Raw genomic sequence first — 24,760 nt, 5'->3', positions numbered from 1 at the left:
ACTGCAGAGCATTAAGGAGTGTAATGCAGATGTAGGGAAACTAGCATTGACTGTTTATTTGAATGGAGTAAGCAAAATGGCGGCTTCAGCTTTGTTTGGGCCAGAGACGAGGGTTAGGGTTAATATTTACAGTTATTTAAAGTTCATATTTACTGACCCAGTCACCTTTTTTTTTTTTAACTCACCTGAGACTGCATGTCTGTTTATCTGAAGGCTTTGTTGCACACACTTACCTTTACTTTCATCATAGGACGTTTGGTAAGAAATGTATTAAAATGACAATGTATTGTTTCAAAAGCCCTGGGTCCTTTGTCATCATGGTCCATTATGCATTATTTAACTCTGGTTTAGCATTTTAATGGCTGCCATTTCTTGTCATCTGGCATTTGGGTCCAATCCCCCCCCCTAAAAGGCCTTAAACCCTGAACCCTCTGGGACTTATTTACATCACCTGCTAAATGGTGCGTTATGGTAATAACTTGGGCAAAGTTTGCAGAAATGTGCACTTAAAAGGGTTCATAAAGGGCTCAATATCTGCCAGAGAGCCCTCAACCATCCGATGAGTTGACATCGGGACAAAACTAAACACTCAAAGGCTTTACGGGAGCGCACATCGCAGTCCGATAAATAAAAACTCATCAATAAAAGCACCCAGTATTTGTTTTTATTATGATTAACATCATGGCGGAAACTATATTATTCTATAATCCACATCTTATTGGCACACCAACAAAATTTACATCCAAAAATAATTCCCACAAAATGCAAACTAGCTCACTGTTACAGTTCACACGGATGTACAGACAGAAGTGTTATTCGTGACCTTTTTTTAGATGAATTTGGAGATTCAGAGTGGCAGTTAATCGTCAGACCTTTCCTAACCCTTTGGGTTAATATCACATCTACGCGTCCTCTATTGTGCTTTAAAGTAGAAATACTTGACAGTGGTGGCATTGAGCCAATATGTACATATTGAAATCACAAGATGTAGGTAAATGGTGCCGTAGCTGGAGGCTTGTTTCCTGTTTGACTAAGTAGGCACATAATGGAAATCCACTCAGCAAAGGTCGGCTAGTCCTCAAAACGTTTAAGCACACAAAGTAGTATTGATTACACAAAACAGGCTATAAATGGCACAATAAATAAAGTTAACTGCAGGTGCATAAAATAGCTGCCCATATTTACAGCACATTCCTGTGTCAAAGAAGGCGTCATGCACTGACTAGTAGCTCACAGTGCAGCACTGTGTGACCAGACTGAGGAATGTCGCAGGCTTGTGCCAAAAGCAGAGCGTGTGTTACGTAGAGGAGCGGAGAAATAATCATTCCCAGTGCTGGTGGAGTTGAGGAGAAGGTGTAAAGATAATGATCCAGCGTAACGTGTGGAATTTGGCCCGTGGACAACTGGGATGTATGGAACTCTCTCTTTGTGGTTTTCAGTGAACTCCCCCACAAGATCTCTCTGGACTATGAGAAATGACATTGAAATGTAACTAGGGCGTTTTTTATGAAGGGATCATTGAGTGTGTGTTGGGTTGGCTGGTGGGTGGTGGGGTCAACTCACCATCTATATAACCTCCCTGTTGTTCCTGATGGCACAACACAGAACCATACTGAAGATCATTCCTATGATCTGAAACCAGATGCACAATGGGGACATGTTACAAGTGTAGAGTGTGGGGATTCGTGTAAAGTAGCCAGGGTAAAAGGATTAGATTCAAATGTAACATTTTGTAACTTCTCACCATTACTCCTGCAATCCCAATCCCAATGTATCCAATGATATGCAGCTTTTCATTGAAGAACTCGGTTATTGCAGTGAGGCAGTCCTAAAAACAACAATAAAGTCTTCATATTGTTAATGCAAGTGCTGCATGGAGCCAAATCCAGGAAAATAGTTTTGCTTATTTGAAAAAAAAAAAGATTTGAACCTGAAAATTCAAGTTTTGGTCTTGAACTTTGAAAAATTCAACAATGTGTTTTAAATAAAAATAAGTGTATGAAAAGTTTTTGGGGATTAAATATCATTATGATTCAGTTCTGTTTTTTTCTTGAATATTTTTTTTTTCATAATCCTGTTGATGCAATACCACACCAATACTGAATGGCAGCAACTCGCCTCCTCTTAAATCAGCTCTATACCGCCACCGTGTGGTATAACATGGTGTAGCGGGCATGAGCATTTACCTGGGCGCCTAGGCGAAAAAAATAGATACTTTTTTCTATTTAAAAAATACTTACATTTTCAATTGTATATTGCAAATATACTATCAAAGAAGTGTACTTTCTGCAAATATATAACAATTATACATAATTCACGCTTTCACCTATTTTAAAAATTACACTTTTAAAACACTTTAAAATAATTGTACTGTAGTATACTTTTAATAAATATATTATAAAACAACATGCTTTAAGTGAAAGTTATGTGCAATTACTTAAATGTACTTCTTTGAACTTTGTTTTCAAACTTATTTTTTCATATTTCAAAATGTATGCTCTAAATTACCATTGAAACAATGTATTTAAATCACATTTGATAAACACAGATGTTATATGCACCACATACTCATACAACTTAAACTCAATAATGCTAAGATTAAATATACTTAGTATATTTATTTTTTACCTGGTTCTCGTCCTCCTCTGGACAAAGTACGTTACTCGCCTCTGACGTGTAACCTCCGCAACAGTTCAGCTGCAGATGTGAAAAGTAAAAAGATTAAAGATGTGACGCCGGTGGTGTTTATTGTCACCACCAAGTTTTACTCACAGTTTTGTGGTAAATTAATGCGATTGCGGTGCCATTCGGAGTGGAGACGTCAGTGATGGAGTTTCTGTAAAACTTTTGGACTTCCTCAACAATCTGTTATTGGGACAAGAGAACAAAACAGTTATCAGAGTTAACAGTTGTTTTATATACATTGAAATCTGCTCTTAATAATGATAATTACTAAAGTGTTTTACCTGTTCCTTGTTTTTGAATCCGAACACTCCAGCAGCAATCTCTGCTCCAAAGATTATCAGAAGGCAAGCAAAGAACTGCAGAAGAAGAAGAGAAGCTTATTACTGCCTTATATATATATATATATATATATATATATATATATATATATATATATATATATATATATATATATATCTTTCCCACAGGAAGGGTTTGTAACACTTCCTTTTACGGGTCAGTCGTTTCTCTACTAATGCTGAGACTGAAAGTTAATTATTGGTCTTTTATATTGTTTTGTCAATTTCCTAATAGTTTCCTGGGGAGTTTTCAAGAAATAAGTATGTAATTCATACTTCACGAATGGGGAATATACAGTAGGAATGTCTTTGAAAGAAAAAAATAATTCTAACCAAAGTTAATATTAATTTATAATGAATGTATTAATATAAACTTTATTCTCTATATTCATAATTGTATGCTTGTCTACTGATGAATTTAACCTGCTGTGAACTGACTAAAAGACTCTTTACAATTCATTAATACCAATATATCATAGATCAAAACTCTAATTCCCCAATAATTACTGAACTGCACCTAAAGCTTTCTAAATGTCATGGAAGTTACTCAGAATTGAATTAGTTTATTTGTGTCCTTATTAAAACAATTCTAAAAAAGGACAATACGGCATTAGATTAAATGGAAATTAGAGACCATTACAAATAAAGCGTCACCTCACAGAATATGCTTAAAACACCAGTAAAGGAACATACAAATATGACACTAATGTGCATGAATATAAAACCACTGCCGAGCACATCAACTCACCGATGCTAGAAGACACTGAGACTCACGCACAGCTCCAAAGCAACCAAAGAAGCCGACGATCATCATCAACCCTCCTGCACCGAGGAGGATGTACACCGCTGGGTGGGGAGAGAAAAGGCAGAAAGATCATTGCTGTGTTACTCTGTGGAAATAAATCAGGAAACAATCCACCAATCCAGTCATGTTCACGATAGAGGAATTAATCGCCTTAATAGACTCAAGGACTCATGACTGCAGTTCACAGCTGTAACTGAGGGTGGCAGCATGGTCCAACTGATTTCATTTGTATAAAAGGGCTTGTTGTTGTGTTGTGTGAAAAGTGTAGGTGGAAACTCTTCGAGGGGCCTAAAAGCTCTGAATCGTCGCCCACAATTCAGTCTGATTATCAGCCCACTGCTTCAGTTCAGCCACTTTGAGCCGAGATGTAAGACGTCAGAAACGCAACACCTTTTGATGTTTGGATTGGTGCTTAAAATAGTTTGTCTTTGTTATTTTGGTGTATCATGAAACATAGATGAGTGCATTTAATCTGTCAGATTAGTGTTAATACTATGTCCTGGAGTTGTTAGGTTGAATTAGGTTACTTATACAAGAAGTTATAAAAGCTCCAAATTATGGTTGAATCATGAGCGAATTATGAGACAAATGGCTCCTGGACACAGACATGCAAAAGGCCGCGCCAGCTCCGATAACAAATAGGAGCACGTCATTGTGAATCTCTTTGTGTCTCTTTGCAGCTATTTTGGTCTCTTTGGTCTCATTTTGTCTCTTTGTGGTCATTTCGAGTAACTTTTCGAACAACTGAAACCTCTGAAAATAAACACCATCTGTCCCGATCCTCTCAGTGTGTTGAACAAAACAACACGGTGCATTCTGGCCTGCAGCAGGCGAGCTCCGAATAGCTGGAAATTCCTCTTATCTACGTCTCAAAAGGTGCAGTCAGACTGTATCAGGATTTTAATTTGAATGAAAGCTGCTGGAGTTATAGAGTCTATTGAGAAACAAGGCTTCCAGTTTGTTCAGACGTTGTGCATTCATGGTGCTGCAGGGTAAACAGAAGCCATCTGTCTGGTAAAAAGACAAATCTAATTTCTGGATATCTGATTGCTGTAGAATTAGACTACATCCTCCAGACCATGCCGGCTCCCCCGTGCGCCTGGATGTCGTCACCTCCCCTGTTCTGCTCCCCTTCTCCCAGCCCTCACTACCGGGCCCTTCACGCTGTAACTATACACCCAACCCATCCCCGAGGTCCACGCTAAGGGTCTAGTCGGTGACATAGACAGCAACCGCTGCAGCAATTTAATTAATCCACATGGGGAGGGGGGTGCAAGCTGTTGTTCTCCTGCCGCTGAACAAAAGGGGAGGTAAAGATGAGCTGAGGGCGGCTGGAAACGAGGGACACGCTGCTTTGACGCAGCAATGGAAAAACTAAGCGTCTTTGTGTATACAAAGTGTCTACACACAAGTGGTCATGGCTAGTGCTGCTTTTAGCACTTCCTCTCAGTGCAACTGCTGCTGTCTCGCAGAGCACTTCCTCCCTTTCTCGCAGAACACTTCCTCCCTGTCAATGCTGGCAGCAGGTTGCTGCTACAGCGATACACATGAGTGTAAACACCTCACTGTCTCTCAGGTTCCTCTCTGCCTGCAAATGCACACAATGGCTATTTACACGTACAGAGCAACAAGGGTGACGGAGTGGAAAGCTATAGTCACCCAGAGGGAATGCTCACACTTTGCCTTGTTATGGTATCACTCTGCTCAGGCTCTCTGCTGGAGGTGAATGTGGGCAGCAGCACCGTTCTGCTTCACTGTGTGTTTGTTTCGTTGCCAAGGCTCCGCTGTACGACGGTCCACCCTGCGCAGGATCTTTCAGATATATAGAGATGCACTGGGAACTTTGAAGCCAGCAATCTGCTGCCGCCTGTTGTTGTTGCCCAACAATACGGGCACATCAACACCCGCAGGAAGTATTCAGACCAGAGCTACAAATACTATGCTCCGCATACTCAATGTGTGTGTGTGTAGTCTGTCGTACTTCTTTAAACAGCGTGTCTCTCTCAGTCTGTGTGTAATTATCACGTCACTTCCTGAGAGCCTCTTTGGTGGTTGGAGATACGTAACCAATGGTAACCGGTGTCAACCTCATGAGACCACTCGATGATTTGAGAGAATCAGAGTCAGTGTGAACTTAATCAACACATATATTACGCCAAGCAAAGTGCAATCATATACTTACACTTACACCCAAGGGCTGTTGACGTCTCTGATGAACGTTGTTGTTACTACCGCATTGTATTCTGGGATATTTATGTGTTGGCGTATTGTCCCATAAATAGATATGCTATTGTGGATTTTCGGACAGAACCAAGATTTCAGTCCTGTGTAGCAGCCTGGAGTCTTGTAGTTGATACATGAGCTTCAACGTGTGCTTTGTTCAATTTTGTATGTGGTTTAAATGGAGAAATATTGTAAAACAGCATTTTTCTTTTCTAGAAATGTCACCACAGAGTTTGTAATACATGCCAGCATATACATATCTGCAGTTTTGGACAATAACCTGCAAAGTAACTGTATCCGGTTGAACCGTACACTATTTGGAACGTGTAGTGAACACAATGAAGTACAGTGGGGTTCTTGATTAAATGAGCACATCAACGATGTGTGTGATAAGTATAGCGAGCTCTGAGATATTTTGCAAGTCAGATGAAACCAAACTGTCGGGAAGTTATCTTACCTTCAGTAGTTTGCATAAACGGATTCAAAACTGTGAGAACAGAAGTATGTTGTTGCTCAATTACGTGGTGAATAATATCCTGTGTGCTGTGTTTGACAGCATTTACGTCCAGTTAATATTTTTTGGTTGTATTTACGATCGCAGGCTGTATTTGATTTGGGCTTTTATCCCTACGTGCAGCTTTCCCCCCCTCACATTTCTCCAAGCTGCTCACTTTGTTTCTTCCAAAGATGCACCGCATGTTACAGTATTTTGCCGACTACGAAGGTAGTCTTCAGGATCCTGTCACCTGCCCCACCCTGAGGGAGGCAGCCGGCTCCACGAAGCCAGAGAAGTGAAGTCACCATTTTAGGTCATGGTCTAAACTGGAATAACAAGAATAGGCTTCATTCTAATCATCTACTCCTACGCAGAGAGGGAGAGAGAGAGAGAGAGAGGGCCTATTGTGTGTTCTACTGCCCCACTACTACACACTGAAGGGTGTTTGTCCACTCCACTGTATGTTTTAATCACCTACACTGTGTGTTTTAGTCTGATTGATTAACATTAATCAAAAGCAACCCGAGCACAAAGTGCCACGGACTTAAAGATCTTCCAGTGGAGCAGCTCATTAATCAGTTAGAAGAGGCTCCGGTCCATTTGTCACTGCTTGAACATCTCTGATTGATCGATTTGTAAAACTCCAGTGAGAGGAAAATCAAATCAATATTTGTAAACATGAGCAATTATCTCCACGACCCCCTAAAACAGAGCACTACCACTAATGGCGCATGTCGATAATCGTTTGACATATCCTCTTTCACGCCCCCCTCTCCGGCTCCATATGTGCCGTGAGTGGCCCTTCCGAGCGAGGTGGCGCTTTTAAAAAACGGGCCGAATAAGTGAGGATGTCAATGATGATTAGAAACACTCGGAAACTCACTTTTCCGAGTGCTTCCAACGTGTGGAGGAAGTGATGAAGCATCATGATGCATTCAGGGTGAAATGTGCCTGCTAAGCGTTCATTACGGCTTCTAAGACCTGCTGCCCCGGAAAGGTCCTTCAATTAAAATGTCGGAGGGGAATCTCCCTCGGGACGTTTGTTGTAAATGATTATTACAGCGCGCCATAAAAACCTGATGTCATCAGGCAAGTAATCTGTCCTGAACACTCTGAAAAGGAGATTGATTGATTTGGAGCCATTTTTACACCAAAATTAGATTCATTTCATGGCTCAAAATAATTGTTATGCCAATATATCAAACTCTACTTTCTGGCTTTGAGAGGAAATTCATCAACAACAAATTTGATTTGCTTCTTTGTGGCTGAAAAAATCCACATAAGACGTTTCCTTCCTCATCCCATTACTTGGATGAATAATAGCTGAAGCTCATGTCGACATTTTTACATTAAGTGGTGGATACACACGGAACTGGCACGACTGAGTTATTAAAATGGCTTCACTGAATCAAGAAACATTTGATGAGAAGAAATAAAAAACTAAAAGCATTGGATTTCTTTATCTTGCACCGTGTTTTAGGAACTGTAGATGTCAGGTGAGGTGTGATTGGAGGACGTACCTAGGAAGAAGGTGTCGGGGGCGTCGTCACCCGTCAGCAGCTCCACTGTCTCTGGGTCAAATCTGAGCCATAGTCCCACAGCCAGCACCAACAGGCCCGACAGCTGAGGAACGATGCATTATTTAATTATTATGCACGTCATAATTACACACTTTTACAGAATATTACAGGTGTGGCGGCATTTGGCGGCATCTAACGGTGAGGTTGCAGATCGCATCCAACTGAAACTTCTCACATGTGCCGAGCATTCAGGACACGCCCCCAGGAAGTGTGCCATGCTTTGAAGCAAATTCTACTCAGTGGCCAAACAGTGGAATGACAATTTCCGGGTCCGTCACATGCCATGGGGCCCAAAAACACTTTTACTAGAGACTTATATTAGGAAAGAGATGTCTGTATGTCAATGAATCTGGTTTTATTCTTTAATAGCTGAGAATTAGGCTGGGCCGAGGACTGGGAGGCGGGGTTAAAGGCTAAGCTATGTGTATTTGCTTTTTAGGCCCATGGATTGCGAAGAAAGATCTGGCTAATTTGATGTTTTATCTTTTTTTGCTTTCTGGCGCCACTGAGCAACTTTCATAGGAAAGTACAGGGGGCCGCCTTTGATGCTTTATCCAGTTCTCTTCAAACAGCCATGGTGAAGGAGAACTTCGGCGGCTGAAGTATTGCATTTTATGTTTATATGATATTGTATGTCTGTCAATATATCCCCCTTAATGCTAAACACTGTTCCTTTAATTCCCAATGTTTGAACTATCTTGAATTGTCCCTTTTTATTTTTAGGATTTAAGTGTCTCTGTCTCTGGAGAACAGCTCTCAATGGCATTGCCCAGAATTCACTTCACAGTTAAACACTGAGGCCCATCACGTTGTTTTTTTTCTTTGGCTCCTCTGTTGATTAATATTCTGCTGGTGGCGCTCTCGTCTTTGTCTCGTCGACAGAGTGGCTCTTGAAGCTCACTGTCCGTGTCTTTCTTCTGTTTATTCCCCACACACTGCTGAAAGGAGATGTTAATCACCTCTTTATTGACTGACGGTTTAGTCAAACTTTTAGACTTGTTTGGACTCTTAAAAAGGAGGATACGCTGCACGTGGAGCCAAAAGAACAAAATGACATTTCTGCAATAATCTTGTCAGTGGTCATACGTTGAAGTACAGTGCCGGTTGAAAGAGAGAGTATCAGGTGTGATGTGCCTGAACACAAGACAAATAATAATTAAAAAAAGCATAACAAAGTTGGGCAGCAAATATCTTAAAATTACAGTACATAACCGTACCACAAAAATACATGAAATAAGCTGTAAAAATGCAAAGCTTTTAAAATGAACTAAATAATTGTTGATTACACTGCTTTAAAATAGACATATTGTGTCAAAATACATCAAAAACAACTACAGTACCTCTCAGGTTACCACTGTTCGTGTCCTGTGCAAAACTAAACATAAACATTGATATTTTGTAATGTCAGAATATTTTATTAAACCTAACTTAATAGCTGTGTTGCCTTAGTTGCAACACAATTTTAACGTTTTTAAAAGAGGTATTACATCATTGCTGAAACACCTGTATTTTGTATCTTGTGGATGTTTCTGTGGATGCATTTCTTTTCTTTTTCTATTTTCTTTTATAATTGTTTTTTAAACAAGCCTCCTGTGTAAAAAGACAGGTGTTGTAAATTAGCATTTTGCTACCAACAGCAAACGCATTGCATGGTCCTTGTGCATAAAAGTCTGTAAAATGTACTGCAGCGTACATATCTAATAACTGAACCTCCCGTGAAGACAGAGGTTTATTTTTAAGAGAATCTATGCATTAGTTATTATAAGCCAGCACTGACCGAGCGGACATATTTGACGCATTAGAGAGTGTTGGCTTCTCCACTCATTCATTCAGGTTTTCTATGTGCCTTTAATACTAATAGATAAACATTATTAAAATGATTACAAATACGTTAGCATCATTACATTTATTATTATAATTAATCAATTATTCACTGTGTCTCTCTGCTGGTCCACCTCTGTGCAGTGAGCTTCATGTATTCGGTGATTCATGAATAGTTATATTACCAGTAAATAATGCATATATTAAATATATCCATAAACCACTCAGTGATGAAGTTATTTATCACAGAATAACGATAACCCAAAATACAATTTGAAACATCTTGTTATATATTGAAACACAATATGCCTGTATTTAACCACACATGCTTATTGATTTGATTGTTTATTTAAATTTTTAGTTTTTGTTTTGGGAAAATCCTGATCACCAGGATAAAAAACCCCAAATGGATGAATGGTAATTGAACAGCGCATGTTTCACACGACACGCCGGCATTCACAGCTTGATGGGAGACTCTGCCACCACGCTAGCACCCGCCCACAGGACTACATTCATGCACTGTTGGCACAACTACGGGAGCAATTTGGGGTTAAGTGTCTTGCCCAAGGACACATCGACATTGGCTAGCGAAGCCAGGATCCACAGTCGCCCACGGAGATGGGATGGGTTGTTAGGGAGATGGGATGGGAAGTTAGGTCTCTACTCGTCTTCTGCTCCAGAGCGGCTTTTCTGCCAGGCCTCGTTGCTCTGACATAACTCTTGCGTGTGCGCAAATATTTTGTTGTCCCTCCGCTGGAGAGTCTTTGTCAGATTCTTTATCTTATGTTTAGAATTTGAAAAAGACAATTTGAGATAGTTAGGGGCTGGACTGTCCTGAGGTCGGTCCTGAAGAGCCAGAGGTCGGTCCTGATCTCCATCCATGGACTGACAGACTGGAGAGGTGTGGCAAAAGACACACACACAGGGGAGAGAACAGCAACCTGTGACTCATTAAAATCCTGAGTGCACACTTTGTGAAAGTTGACTCCTCGCTGACTCCTCTGCTAAAAAGTTTGGAGTGAAACTAAATCCAGAAATGTCTAAGTTCCAGCTGGGGGGAATAAAGCCTGACTGATGTTTTCTCACTGTATAACCTCTCTAAGCTGTTCTCTTTATAAATTCTCCCCCCGTCCCTCCCACCCCCCTCCTATCTCTGCCGCTATCCTTTTCTCTGCTTCTGTCTTTTCAACTTCATCTGCAGGAACAAGTTCAAACCCCCCACAAAAAACGTCTTTCCAACTCACGAGATCTTGAACTCCATCTCTGGTCGTGTCTGTCTGCTTGTCTCTCTGACCGACTGTCTGTCTGTCAAACCTGTTTGTCGTCTGTCCAGATGTTGAATATTTTACCGAAAGAAACATTTAAATGCAGGACAGGTTGTTAAGATTCTATGTCTACAAAGACGTTGCATTATACTTCATTCCAAACTGTAAAAATGATATCTTGTCTAATGTACCTCGACTGTTCCTTCAGTCTGCATGGTGAATGCGGTTTGAGCACAACATTCACACCTTTAGCCTTAACTGAGTGGATGCCTGCACTGTTTGAATGTCCAATAACATCTTGTTTTTTTCTTTATTTTCTTGCTCCAAACTTTGACTTCTTGTTTCTGGCTAAAAAAGTCAGGAAAAAAGCCCCAACTGCCTCATTTTCATTCATGCCCAGCCATCACTAGCCATTCTTGACATCGGGCTGGAGGAGCATTGAAGCTGATTGGCCTTGAGGGGATATGGCCGCTATGATTGGCGGAGCCCAGCGGAAATGGAGTTCTTATTGGTGGTAATGAAGAGGCCTGAAGGTGATCATGGCTGAGGCGAAGTAAACACGAAACTAAAAGACCAGAGAGGATAGGATAGCGCACACACACACACACACACACACACACACACACACACACACACACACACACATATATAAAATTGTAAAAAAAAGAAAGGAAAATTACCAAAGTTTACTTATTCAAATATGCCGTTTCATCCAATCAATAGTCCAAACCCCAATAATAATAATTTTTTAATCTACTAAATTCACTATCACATAAAACTGCAAAAAGACAATAACCAAATGTGTTGTTGATTCAATTGAATTACTCTTTCAAATCAGTACTGAATCAACGAAACCAAACTGTTTCTCTCAATTTCAACATTTTAGAGCTTTGAATCTGTATTCAAAATCATATTTAGACTGGATACAGAGCCAAGGAGGGAAGAAAAAGACGTTTCATCAAAATCAGACGACTCTAAATGGGCAGCATAAGAAAAGGGACACCAGGAAGTCATTTGTTTGGAGCAGAGTAAACCCGAGAGGATACATATTATTACACTGCTAAGCCTGTGTTAATCTAAAACAGTACTACACAGTGACAAAATAAGACCCCTCTAATAGGTCGACCTTTGAGAGGCCGGCAGTTATTAAGCAGACTGAGTGCTTTTATACGCACACAATGTATAGTCTGTGTAGTACCACTGGGTAACATCTCAGCAGAGCAATGACACAGCGAGCAGAAACAAACAAAAGACAGAATGAAAGAGACACAGAGGACCGACTGTGTGGACAAAGACACACTGAGTAGCTTGGCTATTGAGAACTGGTCAAGTTGTTGTACAGAACAACTAGCTAGGGGTCCGAGAGCCCAACCACGGGCTGGTGACCGCTACGTCCCTTCATAGAAGGACTACAGCTAACTAACCATTCGTTTCCGGAAGGTACGTTCGCTCTTTTCTTTGCGAGTTGTGACTACACTTTTACGGCCCCATGTGTTTTGTCACCATATTGCAGTGGCAGCTGGCCAATAGAGGGCCATGGGGCCTGGGCCTTGAGCCACACAAAAAAAATAATATATGCTTTTCCTGCACGTCCTCTCCGCCTGTCTGCTGTCTCAACTGTGCTTGGGCCAAGAGAGGCGGGTCTAAGAAGTAGTTTAGCCAATTACTGATTAAAGATATAAATGAGTGACATACAATTTAGCCAATCAGCGTCCGGAAATAGATTCAGCTTGGGGCCCAAAGCCGTTTTGGGGCCCAAAGCCAAAGGTGCGCACTCTCGTCTCTCGTTCTCGTCTCTCGTCTCTCGTCTCTCGTCGCTCGTTCTCGTCTCTCACGTTCTCGCAAGGCGCCATTATAACAACATGAAAATGGCGAGTGGGAGCACAAGCACTACTCCTCCAAGAAGACCCAACCCTAACTTGGTAAAATCTCTCCTCCAGGACCCGTTTGAGAGAAGAACTTTGGCACCATAAGACAGCTAGTGTTTTTAAAGGCACGTCAAAGACGGTACAAAACAAGCTGTTTGACTGTATGCTGTCGGTTATTATATGATATGTAAGTAACCCAATTTATGTTCTGGCTTTAGAAACTGTTTGTCAATCAGCATGTTTTTTGCCTGCCATAAGCTAAAGTTATCTGGTTTCCTGTTTTAAGATGAGATGCTTTTATTTTGAAGGCGGCTCGCGGAGTTAAAAAGGAAGTTGTATTTTGCGCAGATTTATTGTCGAAAAGCTACAGAAAATATGGTCAATTTTGTATGTAAATTAGAAACAGTCACAGTATTAGCACTCCCCCAAAGAGGCACAAGGTTAGTTAAAGTTGTAATAAATATAATAATTGTAACTGTGTATGTTTTAAGGAAATTAACGTAAGTGTTGGGTGTGTATGCTATTAATGCAAACGAGGAGTAAGCTAACATAATTATCTTTGTTGTGCCTTTGTACACAGCTCTTACGTGGGTTTTTTAATTCATCCATACATTTGAAATCATCAGTCAAGTGCAGGACCATCTTTTCGGAAGGGTATGCTACATGATAATAAGATGTCCTTATTATGTCAAAGTGTTGGAATAAATGTTTAACTGCAAAGTAGCAATGCATGTTTGATACCTTTCTTTGCATTGAATCATAGTGGGATGTTCGCTGAAATTGATTAGAGGGCCCTACCGAAAAGAAATTCCACCAGCCGCCACTGCTGCTGGTGAGTTTGTCACAACGTTGAAAGGACACCGTTGCTCCCCGGGCGCACTTGACCAGAAATAAACCAATCGATTGAAACCAGGTGTCACCTCGAGAAAGTGTATCCGTCTGACCTTCTACATACAACAAATAGCAATATTTGGTTACTGCCAATTGTATATCCACTGAAGATGTATATAAAAAAGTTAATACTAAATGTGTATCGTCTATAAGTGGATATTAAGATGTTTTCAACATTTTACACAATAAGTCTAAATGAAAGCAAATAATTAACAGATTAAAAACTAAATAAACCTTTTTTCTTTGACCTATCTTATGTGATATTGCATTTAAACTTGAACAGTGAACTCTATAATAACAATCAAGTTCTGAGGTGAACATATCGAATGAAGAGACTGCAATAAATCCAAGAAGGAAGAATGCAAGAAGATGGAGAACAGCATCTCATGTTTCCATATGGACCGTCAACGGCAGCATCTCTGCTCCATCTCCCATGGTGCATTTCAGCCACAGGCTGTGCCAGCCTCACAGTGCCTGGGTGATGTAACTCACACTGGCATTGGCTGCTTGTTTGGCTCTGCAGCCCAAAATGACAGCGTACTGTACGCCCCTATTTGGCTCCGACCACAACAGCTCTGCTTTCAGTCCTGCAAACTCCTCAACAAAGAGGCCGCTGTCTGTCCGGGTGACACAAGTGATCGTCTTACAGAGCACAGATGAGTCAATGCAGCCGTTTATATCCAAATATACTGTATCATTTGGCAGTAAACATGAGCATCCATCCACGACAACCGCAGAGAGTCTGTAACCGCACGCAATTAGTCAATTAATCCATCAAATGGATCTGCAACTATACTGTGGTAATCAATGCATTGTTTAAGTCCTTTTTTAAGCAAACAATGCCAAACATGATCTACTTCCAGCTTGTCAACTGTGATAATGTGCTGCTTTTATTTGTTTTATGTGATAATTAATTTAATATCTGTGGATTTTGGACTCTTTTTCAGTCTAGCAATTTGAAGACATTCTCGTTTACTCTAGGAAAATGTGCATTAGTTTCTATAATCACACATTTTATTGACCAAAAGATTGTTAAGAAATCACTTAGTTGCAGCTATTTGATCTATTTTAATGAATTTATTTGAAGTAGTTGCAACACGAGGGAGCCATTTAAACACAATACATGTACGCAGAGGATTGCAATGGATTGCAAAACGCCCAACGGGTTGCAGGACAAATGTGCAAGGTCCTGCAAAATAAAACATGCTGGAACTGAAGGATCTGTCTTTCACTCTTTAGTTGAACAGGTTGCATGTGTGCACAACTCTTAGACAATCGCCATGTTTAACAAATATGACCATCATCTACACAGATAATAATCAGATGATAGTAAGTTACAGCACAGGAACATCGAAAGTGACTCTACAGGTAACCTTATCTGAGCAGATGTTATCTAGCCATAAAGACCAAGACAAAACCTCCCATGGTGTTCGCAAAACAGATTAACCCTGTCTGTTTATGAAAAAAATAAAAAAAATAAATCCCTTAGACCTGCAGCAGAAAAGTCACAGCACAATGCCAGATCATGAGAGAGGATGTTGGAAAAGTGGCAGCACACTGCAGCGCTGATGCTGCAGGACGACAGTACATTACACTACTTATACTAAATCACATCAACTGAGTGGCTTGCAGTCTCTCATTTGATTTGACTGAATTAATTATTAGAAACAGCTCATAGCTGTAATGGGGCATGTATAATGGATTTACAAGATGATTGATACCCAATGAAGGTTTTACGATTTCAGGGAACAGAACAGAGTCAGAGAGGAGTTTGCACTAAGCAGGTGGATAGTAATCTGCACAGTATCCCAATGTATAACAGGTTAATTAAAAACCATATCTGACTATATAAATAGACAGACTATCAGCCAGCAGCGCAGCTGACCGTGAAAACACTTCGAGAAGGCGGAGCACAAGCTGGTGTTGCACTTGCAAACTAAGCTTAAAATAAATAAATCAGACATATAACCGGCGTGCATAACGGAAGAATTGAAGATGGCTTTCAAAAACACCATGGTGATTTCCAAAACAGCAATGACGTAGTTGCCATATTCGCGGAGCGGACTTACCCAGAAGATGAAGTTGAAAACGAAAAGCAGATATTTCACGCATTTCATCCCTCCCTGCACTTTGCTCATGGTGACTCCTGATTTGTCGATATTTCCGATCTCTGAACGCTGTTGTGTCTTTCTGCAGAAATCCTCGCGTCTCCCAGTTGGACATCAACCATGCAATTTATGATGAAGACCTGCTCAGCTTCTTCACCATCCAAACATGAGAACATGCGCACAAAGCTGCACGGGGCTTGCTGGCCGCTCGCACGCTGACTTTCACCGCCCATCCGCGCGCGCGTGTGCGTGCGCGTGTGTGCGTGCGTGTGTGTGTGTGTGTGTGTGTGTGCGTGTGTGTCTGGTACCCAAGGTGGCGTTCAGGGACTGTATGGAACCCCCCGAGGGAGACTACGGGATGTCCCACAACAACACAGGTAACAGGTTCAATTCAGTGTGTGACATCACCGCTTTGAGTTCAGCGAGGGCATGGTTTTTCAAACGTTATATCAAAGATAAAAATCCACCCAGCAAGAGTCCTGTTTAATCACATTTTGTCCAATAAACCTTATTTGTGAAGGAAATGCGTGGGTAGAAAATTAGTAAATACCAAATGATATAATCTATGTGGGTGGGAGATGTGACACTGGTGTATAAACAGCCATCTGTTTGGAGTCTCAATTTTTTTCCTGCTATACTTTCGAGTAAATAACATGCATTTAATGACCAATGTGCCGAGGACTCCCAGAGGCATCACTGCAGGATTGAGAAACGTATTTTTAAAATTCACTTTCACCTCTTATACCGTCATGACCTAAACGTTGAAGAATTGGACAGGAGTTTATCTTGTCTGCATTTAAATCTGCATCATCGTGCCCCTGATGTCAGTGTTTATTATGGAAATATGGGAGCTTGTGTAAATATATGCACCTCAGACACAGTGACCTGAGATCAGTCACATATGAACAATGCCAGTTGAAAGAAGTTATACCAGGGCCTTGGATGACATTTTTAAAATAACCTACATGGTGTTCACAAAACCAGAAGATTTCAACTTGAGTTTAAGTCATATGTTCAAATTACTTTAATTTTTCTTTAAAAATAACCCTTATTCATAATGAATACATATATTGTCTGTGTAAGGTTTAAAAGCCTTACCTCTTAAGACCTACCCACAATAAATCAATAGCTCCACAATAAGGCTTATATTCATATTTTGGGGCTACTTTTGAAAGGCAATATGATGAGGAATATGAGTTGTGTATTGTTAGTGAATTGTAAGTTCACCTGTTGAGTAGTTATAGTTCACCTATTCATTTGACTTCAAAACACTATTTAATGTCATATAACCAAATAATGTACATCTTCCATAAACATTTAAGTAGTAAGAACACAATGCAAAGTGATGCAATAGTCATGTATGGATGCAGAGCTCCATGCTATACAGGCAGATGGATGGATATGACATATCCACAGATTCGTCTCAGTAAAGGTAGAAATATTAATTGTTGTGTGCTTGTTGGTGTCAGTGCTTCGATTGTTTATGCTTGTTTATACCAGAACATCTAATAGCTTGAGTGCTGTGTGCAAAGGCTCCACAAGTGGTTGTGGCACTTGGTCGTCACAGTTTTTGTGTCTTGGCCCACACTGAATCTTGGTAATCTTGGTATACGATCACAGCTTTTAAACCACAAATGTGACAAATAGTTCACTGATAAAAGCACTATTAACATATTTTGGGATCTGAAAAAGATGACCAATTCACTTGTTAATGCTTTAGAAAGCGGACGTCTTAAGAATCTACATTTGAGTGCATATTTTGCCTGTCAAATCAAAGTGTGTACGGTGTATGCAACCATTACTCGATAGTGCATATGTACTGGGCTTCTTTCATTACAGGGCTTGTATGAAGGCAATAGAAAAGTCCATGAAGATGAGAAATTAGTTTAGAGTTAATAACAATTGCTCCTTTTGGGTGTTTTGCAGGTTACCCTTCTTCTTGCTTCTTCGCAGTACAATTTGTTTGAGCGCCCTCTGGTGTTTCGGAGAATAATGCAATGATGGTTGCTTCCAAAAGTCTCACTGATTACTGTAGAACAAGTAAAACAATCTGCTGTTTTGGTGAAAATAACACAAGTCCTGGCGAAGTGTGTTGGAATGAACATAGATTTATGTCGTTGTGACTGTAAAATGTGAAGTTTCACCGAAACACGGTGTGCTTCGAGTCATGATGCGTTTATTTAATTTAGAAAGCTCGGCACTTGTGCTATCCAGTGATACCAACACACATCTTATCGTAGACTAACAGAAAATTACCACAACTTTCTCTTTTATTTGGTCATGTCTAGATGGTAATCCACAATAGAATGGTGCAAAGATAAAAAAAAAAAAAGTAGGCCCACCCTGTAAATGACCATCACATTGGTTCCCTAAATAAAAAGCCAATGGGATTCCACTTGATTTTGGAATATTGCAGAAAATAAGCTCTGTGGCAAACACAAGATTTAGTGAAAATATCTCTAGCTTGTGTTAACCACAGACCTTAATTCAGACTTCTAACCAAAAACCTGTTCAATAAACTCATTGAAATAAAGACGAAGTGCAAAAATGCTAACTCATTTCTTTTTAGGCCTCATTCCTGCACCCTCCTATTTGCAAAAACATGCAAAACCTATTGCAAATCGCTGCCTGATGACCTAACCATAACCATTTAAGGTCAATGCCGAACCATAACCATAACCATCGGGCGAGAGTTTTGCAAATTGCGGGTTACCATCTCGTACGACTTTAAGTCATAGTTTGGACAAAATACAGTTGGTTTACAGATTCTGAAGCTGATTACCGATAAAAAAAATTACCATCCTCCATCACAACTGATGGGAAACAGGATGAATCCGACAGAGACCCAAAGTCCTGAAACATGATGTCTCTTTAGCTGCAGTCTGGTGGCGTGACCCTATGACCCTCAATGTTGGTTTGTCCACCACTTTGGTCCATAATGAAATAGCTCAACAATTGGATGAAACGCCAAAGAGCCTCATGGAGCTTCTATCATGGCTTGGTCTCCTGGACTTAGTCTATCTTTAAGGGGAAAAAAAAGTATTTTGTGTTCAGAGGAAATGCAAACAAATGATTATTATAATAACAGAAGTTTCATGTTTTGGATCTGTGTGCACAAGAGGACAAATCATCTCATCTTTCAGGACTTCAGGAGCTTTGTAGAATATTTTATTTGGTTACTCTTTGCCTACATGTAAAGACAGTTCATTTACATCTTTTAGAATACATATACAAAAATCCAAAATAGTTAGCTTAAACAAATAGGTGTTAGCTTTTAATTGTAGAACATAAACTCCCACCAGGTGGCTTAAAACCAAACCCAAGGCCATGACCTCAGTCAGCTTTACGGACATGAGTATTCACTGGTCACATCGACCTTTTTGCTTTTACCGGTTTCTGTGTCAATATGCAAATTGTAATCCACATGTAAACCAGTTCCTGTGAATGAAGGCCGCATATGAAGCTCCTCTGTGTCTCCTCTGCCGGCCGGCCGGAGGAGGGAGGGTCAGCACGGGTTCGCCCGCTCGGACAGTCAAGCTTCTCATGTTTGTGCCGCCTTTGTTTGCTGCTCTGATGTGGGAGGGAAACAGCGACCCCCTGTTCTTCTGCCAGAGTATCAGCGAGGATCAGATCATGAGACACATCACATCACCGCCTCTTCATTTATCAGATGACAGCTCCAGAAAGAGTCAGCAGATAGATAGATAGATGGAAAAATAGAGAGATGGAAGTGATTAATAGTTTCCATGTAACCCCGAATACGATCACTGAACTGCATCAACGATAACCTAATACTGTATCAGTTTAGTCATCCAATCCTGTGATTGCATTCAGGGCTGTAATTATCACAGTGGAAGTACAACTGAAACCATATCCTCGGAGTATAATGCAGTCAGAATCTCCTCACCCTCCTCGGCTGTGCTTCATGTGTAAAATCTGCAATAATGTAACCGGATCTCCAGTCATGCTTATGATCCAATAGACATCAGGGGTGACGTGCAACAGTCAAAATAATGTTGGAATTGTATTCTTTTATGAGGACAAGCCCCACCAATCAGTTGATTATAACTAACGGTTTAGATTATTTGTCGGAGACTATTATGAAATACGTAAGTCATTTCTTACTTACAGTCTTGACTTAGTTTTGAGAGTGTGTAAACTTCAAACGAAAACAATCGTATATTTGCACCTGTACCACCAAGAGAGTATAGCAGAATGGAAACCTGAGGATTAGACAGACATATTGAAATATTATGGAACTAAATATTTGGTTAGATCAATGTCTCCGTCTAGTGGACAGACAGAGATGTACAAGTACATTTTGTATACATGCCATTACATTTGTATATTACATTTTAATTATATTCAAAGTGAACATAGATTTGATTACAATTTTCATACATTTTCTTCTGTTTGCACCTACTTATTATACTTGTCAAATATATCCGAGGTGAAAAATCTTGCTCTATTAATTATCGTTGTTTTATTTCTACATTTACTTGATCTTAAAATATTTAAGTTGTGTTTTGTCCGAGTACATCGCCTGAGCCTTGAACTCAGCACGACGCATGTGCAGTCCACATAGTCACTAGCTATAGCTACTAATGCCCTATATACCGTGCTTAGACAAATTGATGAAGCCTCAGTATTGTTTTTTAATTAATTCATGTATACATGTGTAAAATGATTCCTTTTTAAACTCTCTAACTGAAAAATGTCTGCCCTGAAGTATTACATATATCATGTTAATGTTAATATCTGATCCACAGTCTATGATCTGATCCAATGTTATGAAGTTTCGTTTGAAGACATATATTTCCCCCCTCTGGCCTCTAGAGGGCAGTGTTGTATTTTATTTGGGAGCAGGGCTTTGGAGTTTGAAGTAAATAAGTCAGAAGTAAACTAAACACATTGGCTTTAAAAATGGTATTTACAGTTGGCAGGTCGACAGATCAAATTGGGATAATTCTCTTAAAAGTCTATAGTTTTCCAGAAACATATAGCCTCTGCAGTGTCTTGGTTTCTGTTTTATCTACAAGCTCTCTAACGTCTTAAATGTCAGCTATACGAAGATTGGGATTGTAGCCTAAAAAAACCCCAGAAATCCCCAGATACTGATGTTATTCCTCAACTACAATATGTTCTGCTCTGACAACACTGAAATGTCACTGGAAAAATAGCAAGCCATGATATAATCAGCTAGATTAGCTGCTGAAAAGCAGGCAATCTTATTCATGTAAATGTTGTTTTCCTTTTGTTTCATATGCCCTATAGAAAAAACACAAAGCAAAGCCAAAACACCAAATTACTGCTAGTAAAATGAAGCCACATGGGGTTTCTCATCATTTTCCCAACAAGATCAAATAACTAAATGTGTTGCTTCATGTTAAGCGGTTCACTCAGTCATCAAGGAACAACAGGCTATACAATAAACTTCAAAAACACACAGTACATGTATGTAAGTGTTTAATAAATAACAATCAACATTATTTTAACAAAAGGTTAACTTATATCAGACCTGGGTCAAATTGTATTTCCAAAGTGTGTGTGAGGCGTCAGTCTGCATGGGGGTGCTATAGGAATATATAATAGGTGGTGGAAAAATACCCATAATCAGCATGACTGAGTTGTGGTGCTAAAACTCTGTCACTAGCTCAGCTGCAGTTTAAAGGTTTAAGACAGGTTTAAACCCGTGTCTCCTTTAATAAAATCACATAGTTTCTAAAACACCATTGCTGTGTCTTTGCAAGCTACAATGTAAAATATCAAAACACTTGTTCAGTCTAATAAACCCAGTTATTGTGTCACTCAAATGTGTGTCTGAATTAAATCTCCTGCAGACGTTGAAATGAGGTTAAAGGTCATGTGGAACTGGACTGTAAAGGATTAAAATGCACACTGGTTCCATATATATATATATTTTTCCTAGAGCAGTTATTCATAATGGAAAAATCGTAATTACAACCTGCGAGTGTGTGGGGAGGATTTCATGAGGTACATCATTATCCGTTTGGTTAAGTGCAGTTTAGCTGTGGTTCAGCTGAACCCAGGCCTGTATTTATCAAACCGCTAGAGTGAAGGTTTGGAAGTTAAAGATGAAAGTCAAAAAAATCTACATTGTGTAAGACGGACTGTAGTGAGATGGGTCTGTGCTTTGGTTGTTATCTTTATAGAAGAGAAAATGATCTTCCTACTTGAAAATGTCTCTGATTTTAAGAGTGTCTCTTAAGAGGAGATAGAGCACTGCCACACAGGAACAGAGGTGAAGGCACAGACTGTACTAAATGAAGGGTCGTCATATTTACACTCCATTTATACTCCATCAAGAAGTATAAAGCTGGCTTAAATTTAGTTGAAATCCTTTTTCATGCATCTTCAATGTGATAATACATTCTCCTTATGACATGATTTTCTGATTTACCTTTCATATCAGATTTTTCTTTCCTGCTCGAGTTGTATTTTCTTTTTTAATTTTAATCCACATGTATCGATCCCTTTTGATCTCTTTGTGAAATATATTAGATTGTTGTTATTTCACATGGTAATTGCTATCCGGAGATATGAAGGATTTCACAAAATCACTTAACAGTTGCTCTTCAAGTTTACTCTTACGCTTCTCTGAAAACCAGAGAAGTCACTTGACCGTCATTATTATTATTCTTCACAGTCATCAGAGACTAAAATTCTCCTAAATTAGCTTTTAGAGCATTCTTTAAATTCACCTATACTCCACTGATTTAGTGTTGCAGTCCAGATTCACAATGGACAGTTTTGCAAAAAGAAGAGGGAAAAAACGATCAAAATTAATGCAGCAGAACTTCTAACATTGTCTTTTTATTCCATGCATTCTTCTTTGTTCTTAAAACCTGCATTACTACATTACCCACGATGAGCTACCCACAATGCAACACTAATGTAGCCTCCGGCCGCTAGCCTCAAGCAGAGATGAGGAGCGGACTGCAGAGGTTTGGTAAGCTCACTTCTTTGTAAATCCACACTTTTTTTTAACTCTATTTTCAAGCGTGTAGTTTTCGACTGGCAATGCCTCAAGTGACATCACACACTTTATCTGCTTCATATGGAGCCACAAAAGGCGTTATACTTATGCACATTATGCAGAAGTGCTAAAAGCAGACCGTGGTGTGTAAAATCGGCAGAGTTCCCCTTCAAGTGTAATTCTTAGGCGCTTGATAAATATGGGCCCAGCGCAATTTAAACCTCTGCAAGCTGAATCTGTTATAAACTGCAACTCAAACAGTCAGATATAAGTGACACAGCAACAACAAGCGCTTAATGTTCGGTACATCCCAGCTCAAAAGAGATACTATCTGACCCAGGGCTGGTGTGTATATACATGCAGTCCTGATACTTTGACATAAACCAATAATTTACTTTGTGCAGAGTCTTTGGTGGTGAGTATATCTGTGTTTCTACTGTATTTGACTGTGATGCGCGTGGAAGGTCGTCACTGCCGCCACGACTTGCGGCTCAGCACACACACACAGGCCACGTTGATGCGTATGAGCCTCCACGCCACCAGGTTCTTAAACGAAGTCAGCGCTCGTACAAACGTGTGTGAGTTGGTGCAGTAGGAGTTCCAGTGTCTGGCGTCGATCCCCAGACAGCCGGAGCTGCCCGTGCGGGCGCTGTGACACGTCGTCTCAAAGAAGTACTGCTTCTTGTTCACATTGTTGATGTTCACGTCCGGCAGCACCGTCACCTCGTTGCCCGAGATGTCCGTGGCTTTGGTCTTGTTGCCCACCCAGACGCTGATGCTCTCGCACACCGAGTAAACTCCGCGGTGCTGAGGCTGCGCGGCTCGCCTGCGGGTCCTGCCGCCGGCACCATGCGACTCTGCTGGCTCTGCATCGGGCGGCTGAGCGCTGAAGAGCACCCGGGCTGAGAGGTAGCGGCGCTTGGTGAAGAGCTTGGGGTCCACCGTGGGGATGGAGTTGGAGTTGTGGCCTGGACCCTGCTGCTGCGCTGCTCCTCCGATGGCGGCCACAGCCTGGGCACTGAAGAGGAGGAACAGGACCAGCATGGACGACCTCATGGGCACACGACCTGAGGGCATCAACAAGCACGGAAAGCACTCCATTATACACACACACACACATACACACACACACACACACACACACACGCACACACAATGTGTTCATCACACAGTGCTTTCCAGAAATACTCTCTGGGGCTTTCCCCGTGTTCCTGGTGCAGACAGGTAGATGTATGCACAACCTGTCCTGTATTTAAACCCGGTGCAGAGGAACACATTCAATGGATCGTAGTTAAACACCGGATTAAAGCTCCAAGTACGTGGCTACACCCCATTCTTCCTTCACAGTTTTCAAGGCGCAACACGTTGGACGGTGAGGATGACCGAACAGAAGCAGCTGCTTCTTTCAAGTGGAAACACCCCTCGTCTAATACTGAAGCTTTGATACGTAATGATTTAACTATAAGTGTCTTTACAAAACAGTACATCCAGAATGATATGTCTGATATCATTTTACAGGAGATTTACAGGGATTTCTGCTTCCACCTCCTAGACATACATACACACACACATATATATATATATATATATATATATATATATATATATATATATACATACATACATACTGTCTTGTTGGCTATGTATTGTTTTAAAGCTATTTGCAGCTGTGTGCAACACTAT

General features: G+C 40.4%; 2 protein-coding genes across 2 annotated transcripts; both read right to left on the bottom strand.

Moving 5' to 3' along the window:
• Positions 1–663: 663 nt before the first annotated feature.
• On the bottom strand, positions 664–16,110 carry tspan2a (tetraspanin 2a; the record flags this gene model as incomplete). The annotated part of the gene is made up of 9 exons (XM_079217663.1): positions 664–1,466; positions 1,564–1,632; positions 1,745–1,828; positions 2,629–2,697; positions 2,773–2,865; positions 2,967–3,041; positions 3,772–3,869; positions 8,068–8,170; positions 16,042–16,110. The coding sequence occupies 8 exons, from the start codon at positions 16,108–16,110 to the stop codon at positions 1,567–1,569; spliced, it is 657 nt and encodes a 218-aa protein (XP_079073789.1). The 3' UTR covers positions 664–1,466; positions 1,564–1,566.
• Positions 16,111–23,545: 7,435 nt separating this feature from the next.
• Positions 23,546–24,133, bottom strand: ngfb (nerve growth factor b (beta polypeptide); the record flags this gene model as incomplete). Its single annotated transcript, XM_079218960.1, has 1 exon — positions 23,546–24,133. One exon carries the CDS (start codon positions 24,131–24,133, stop codon positions 23,546–23,548), a length of 588 nt encoding a protein of 195 aa, XP_079075086.1.
• Positions 24,134–24,760: the final 627 nt, after the last annotated feature.

Source organism: Taurulus bubalis, assembly GCF_910589615.1.
Source record: "Taurulus bubalis genome assembly, chromosome: 5".
NCBI classification, from domain to species: Eukaryota; Metazoa; Chordata; class Actinopteri; order Perciformes; family Cottidae; genus Taurulus; species Taurulus bubalis.
The sequence above is the reverse complement of the archived record's forward strand: the minus strand, read 5'-3'. Positions and strand labels throughout refer to the sequence as shown.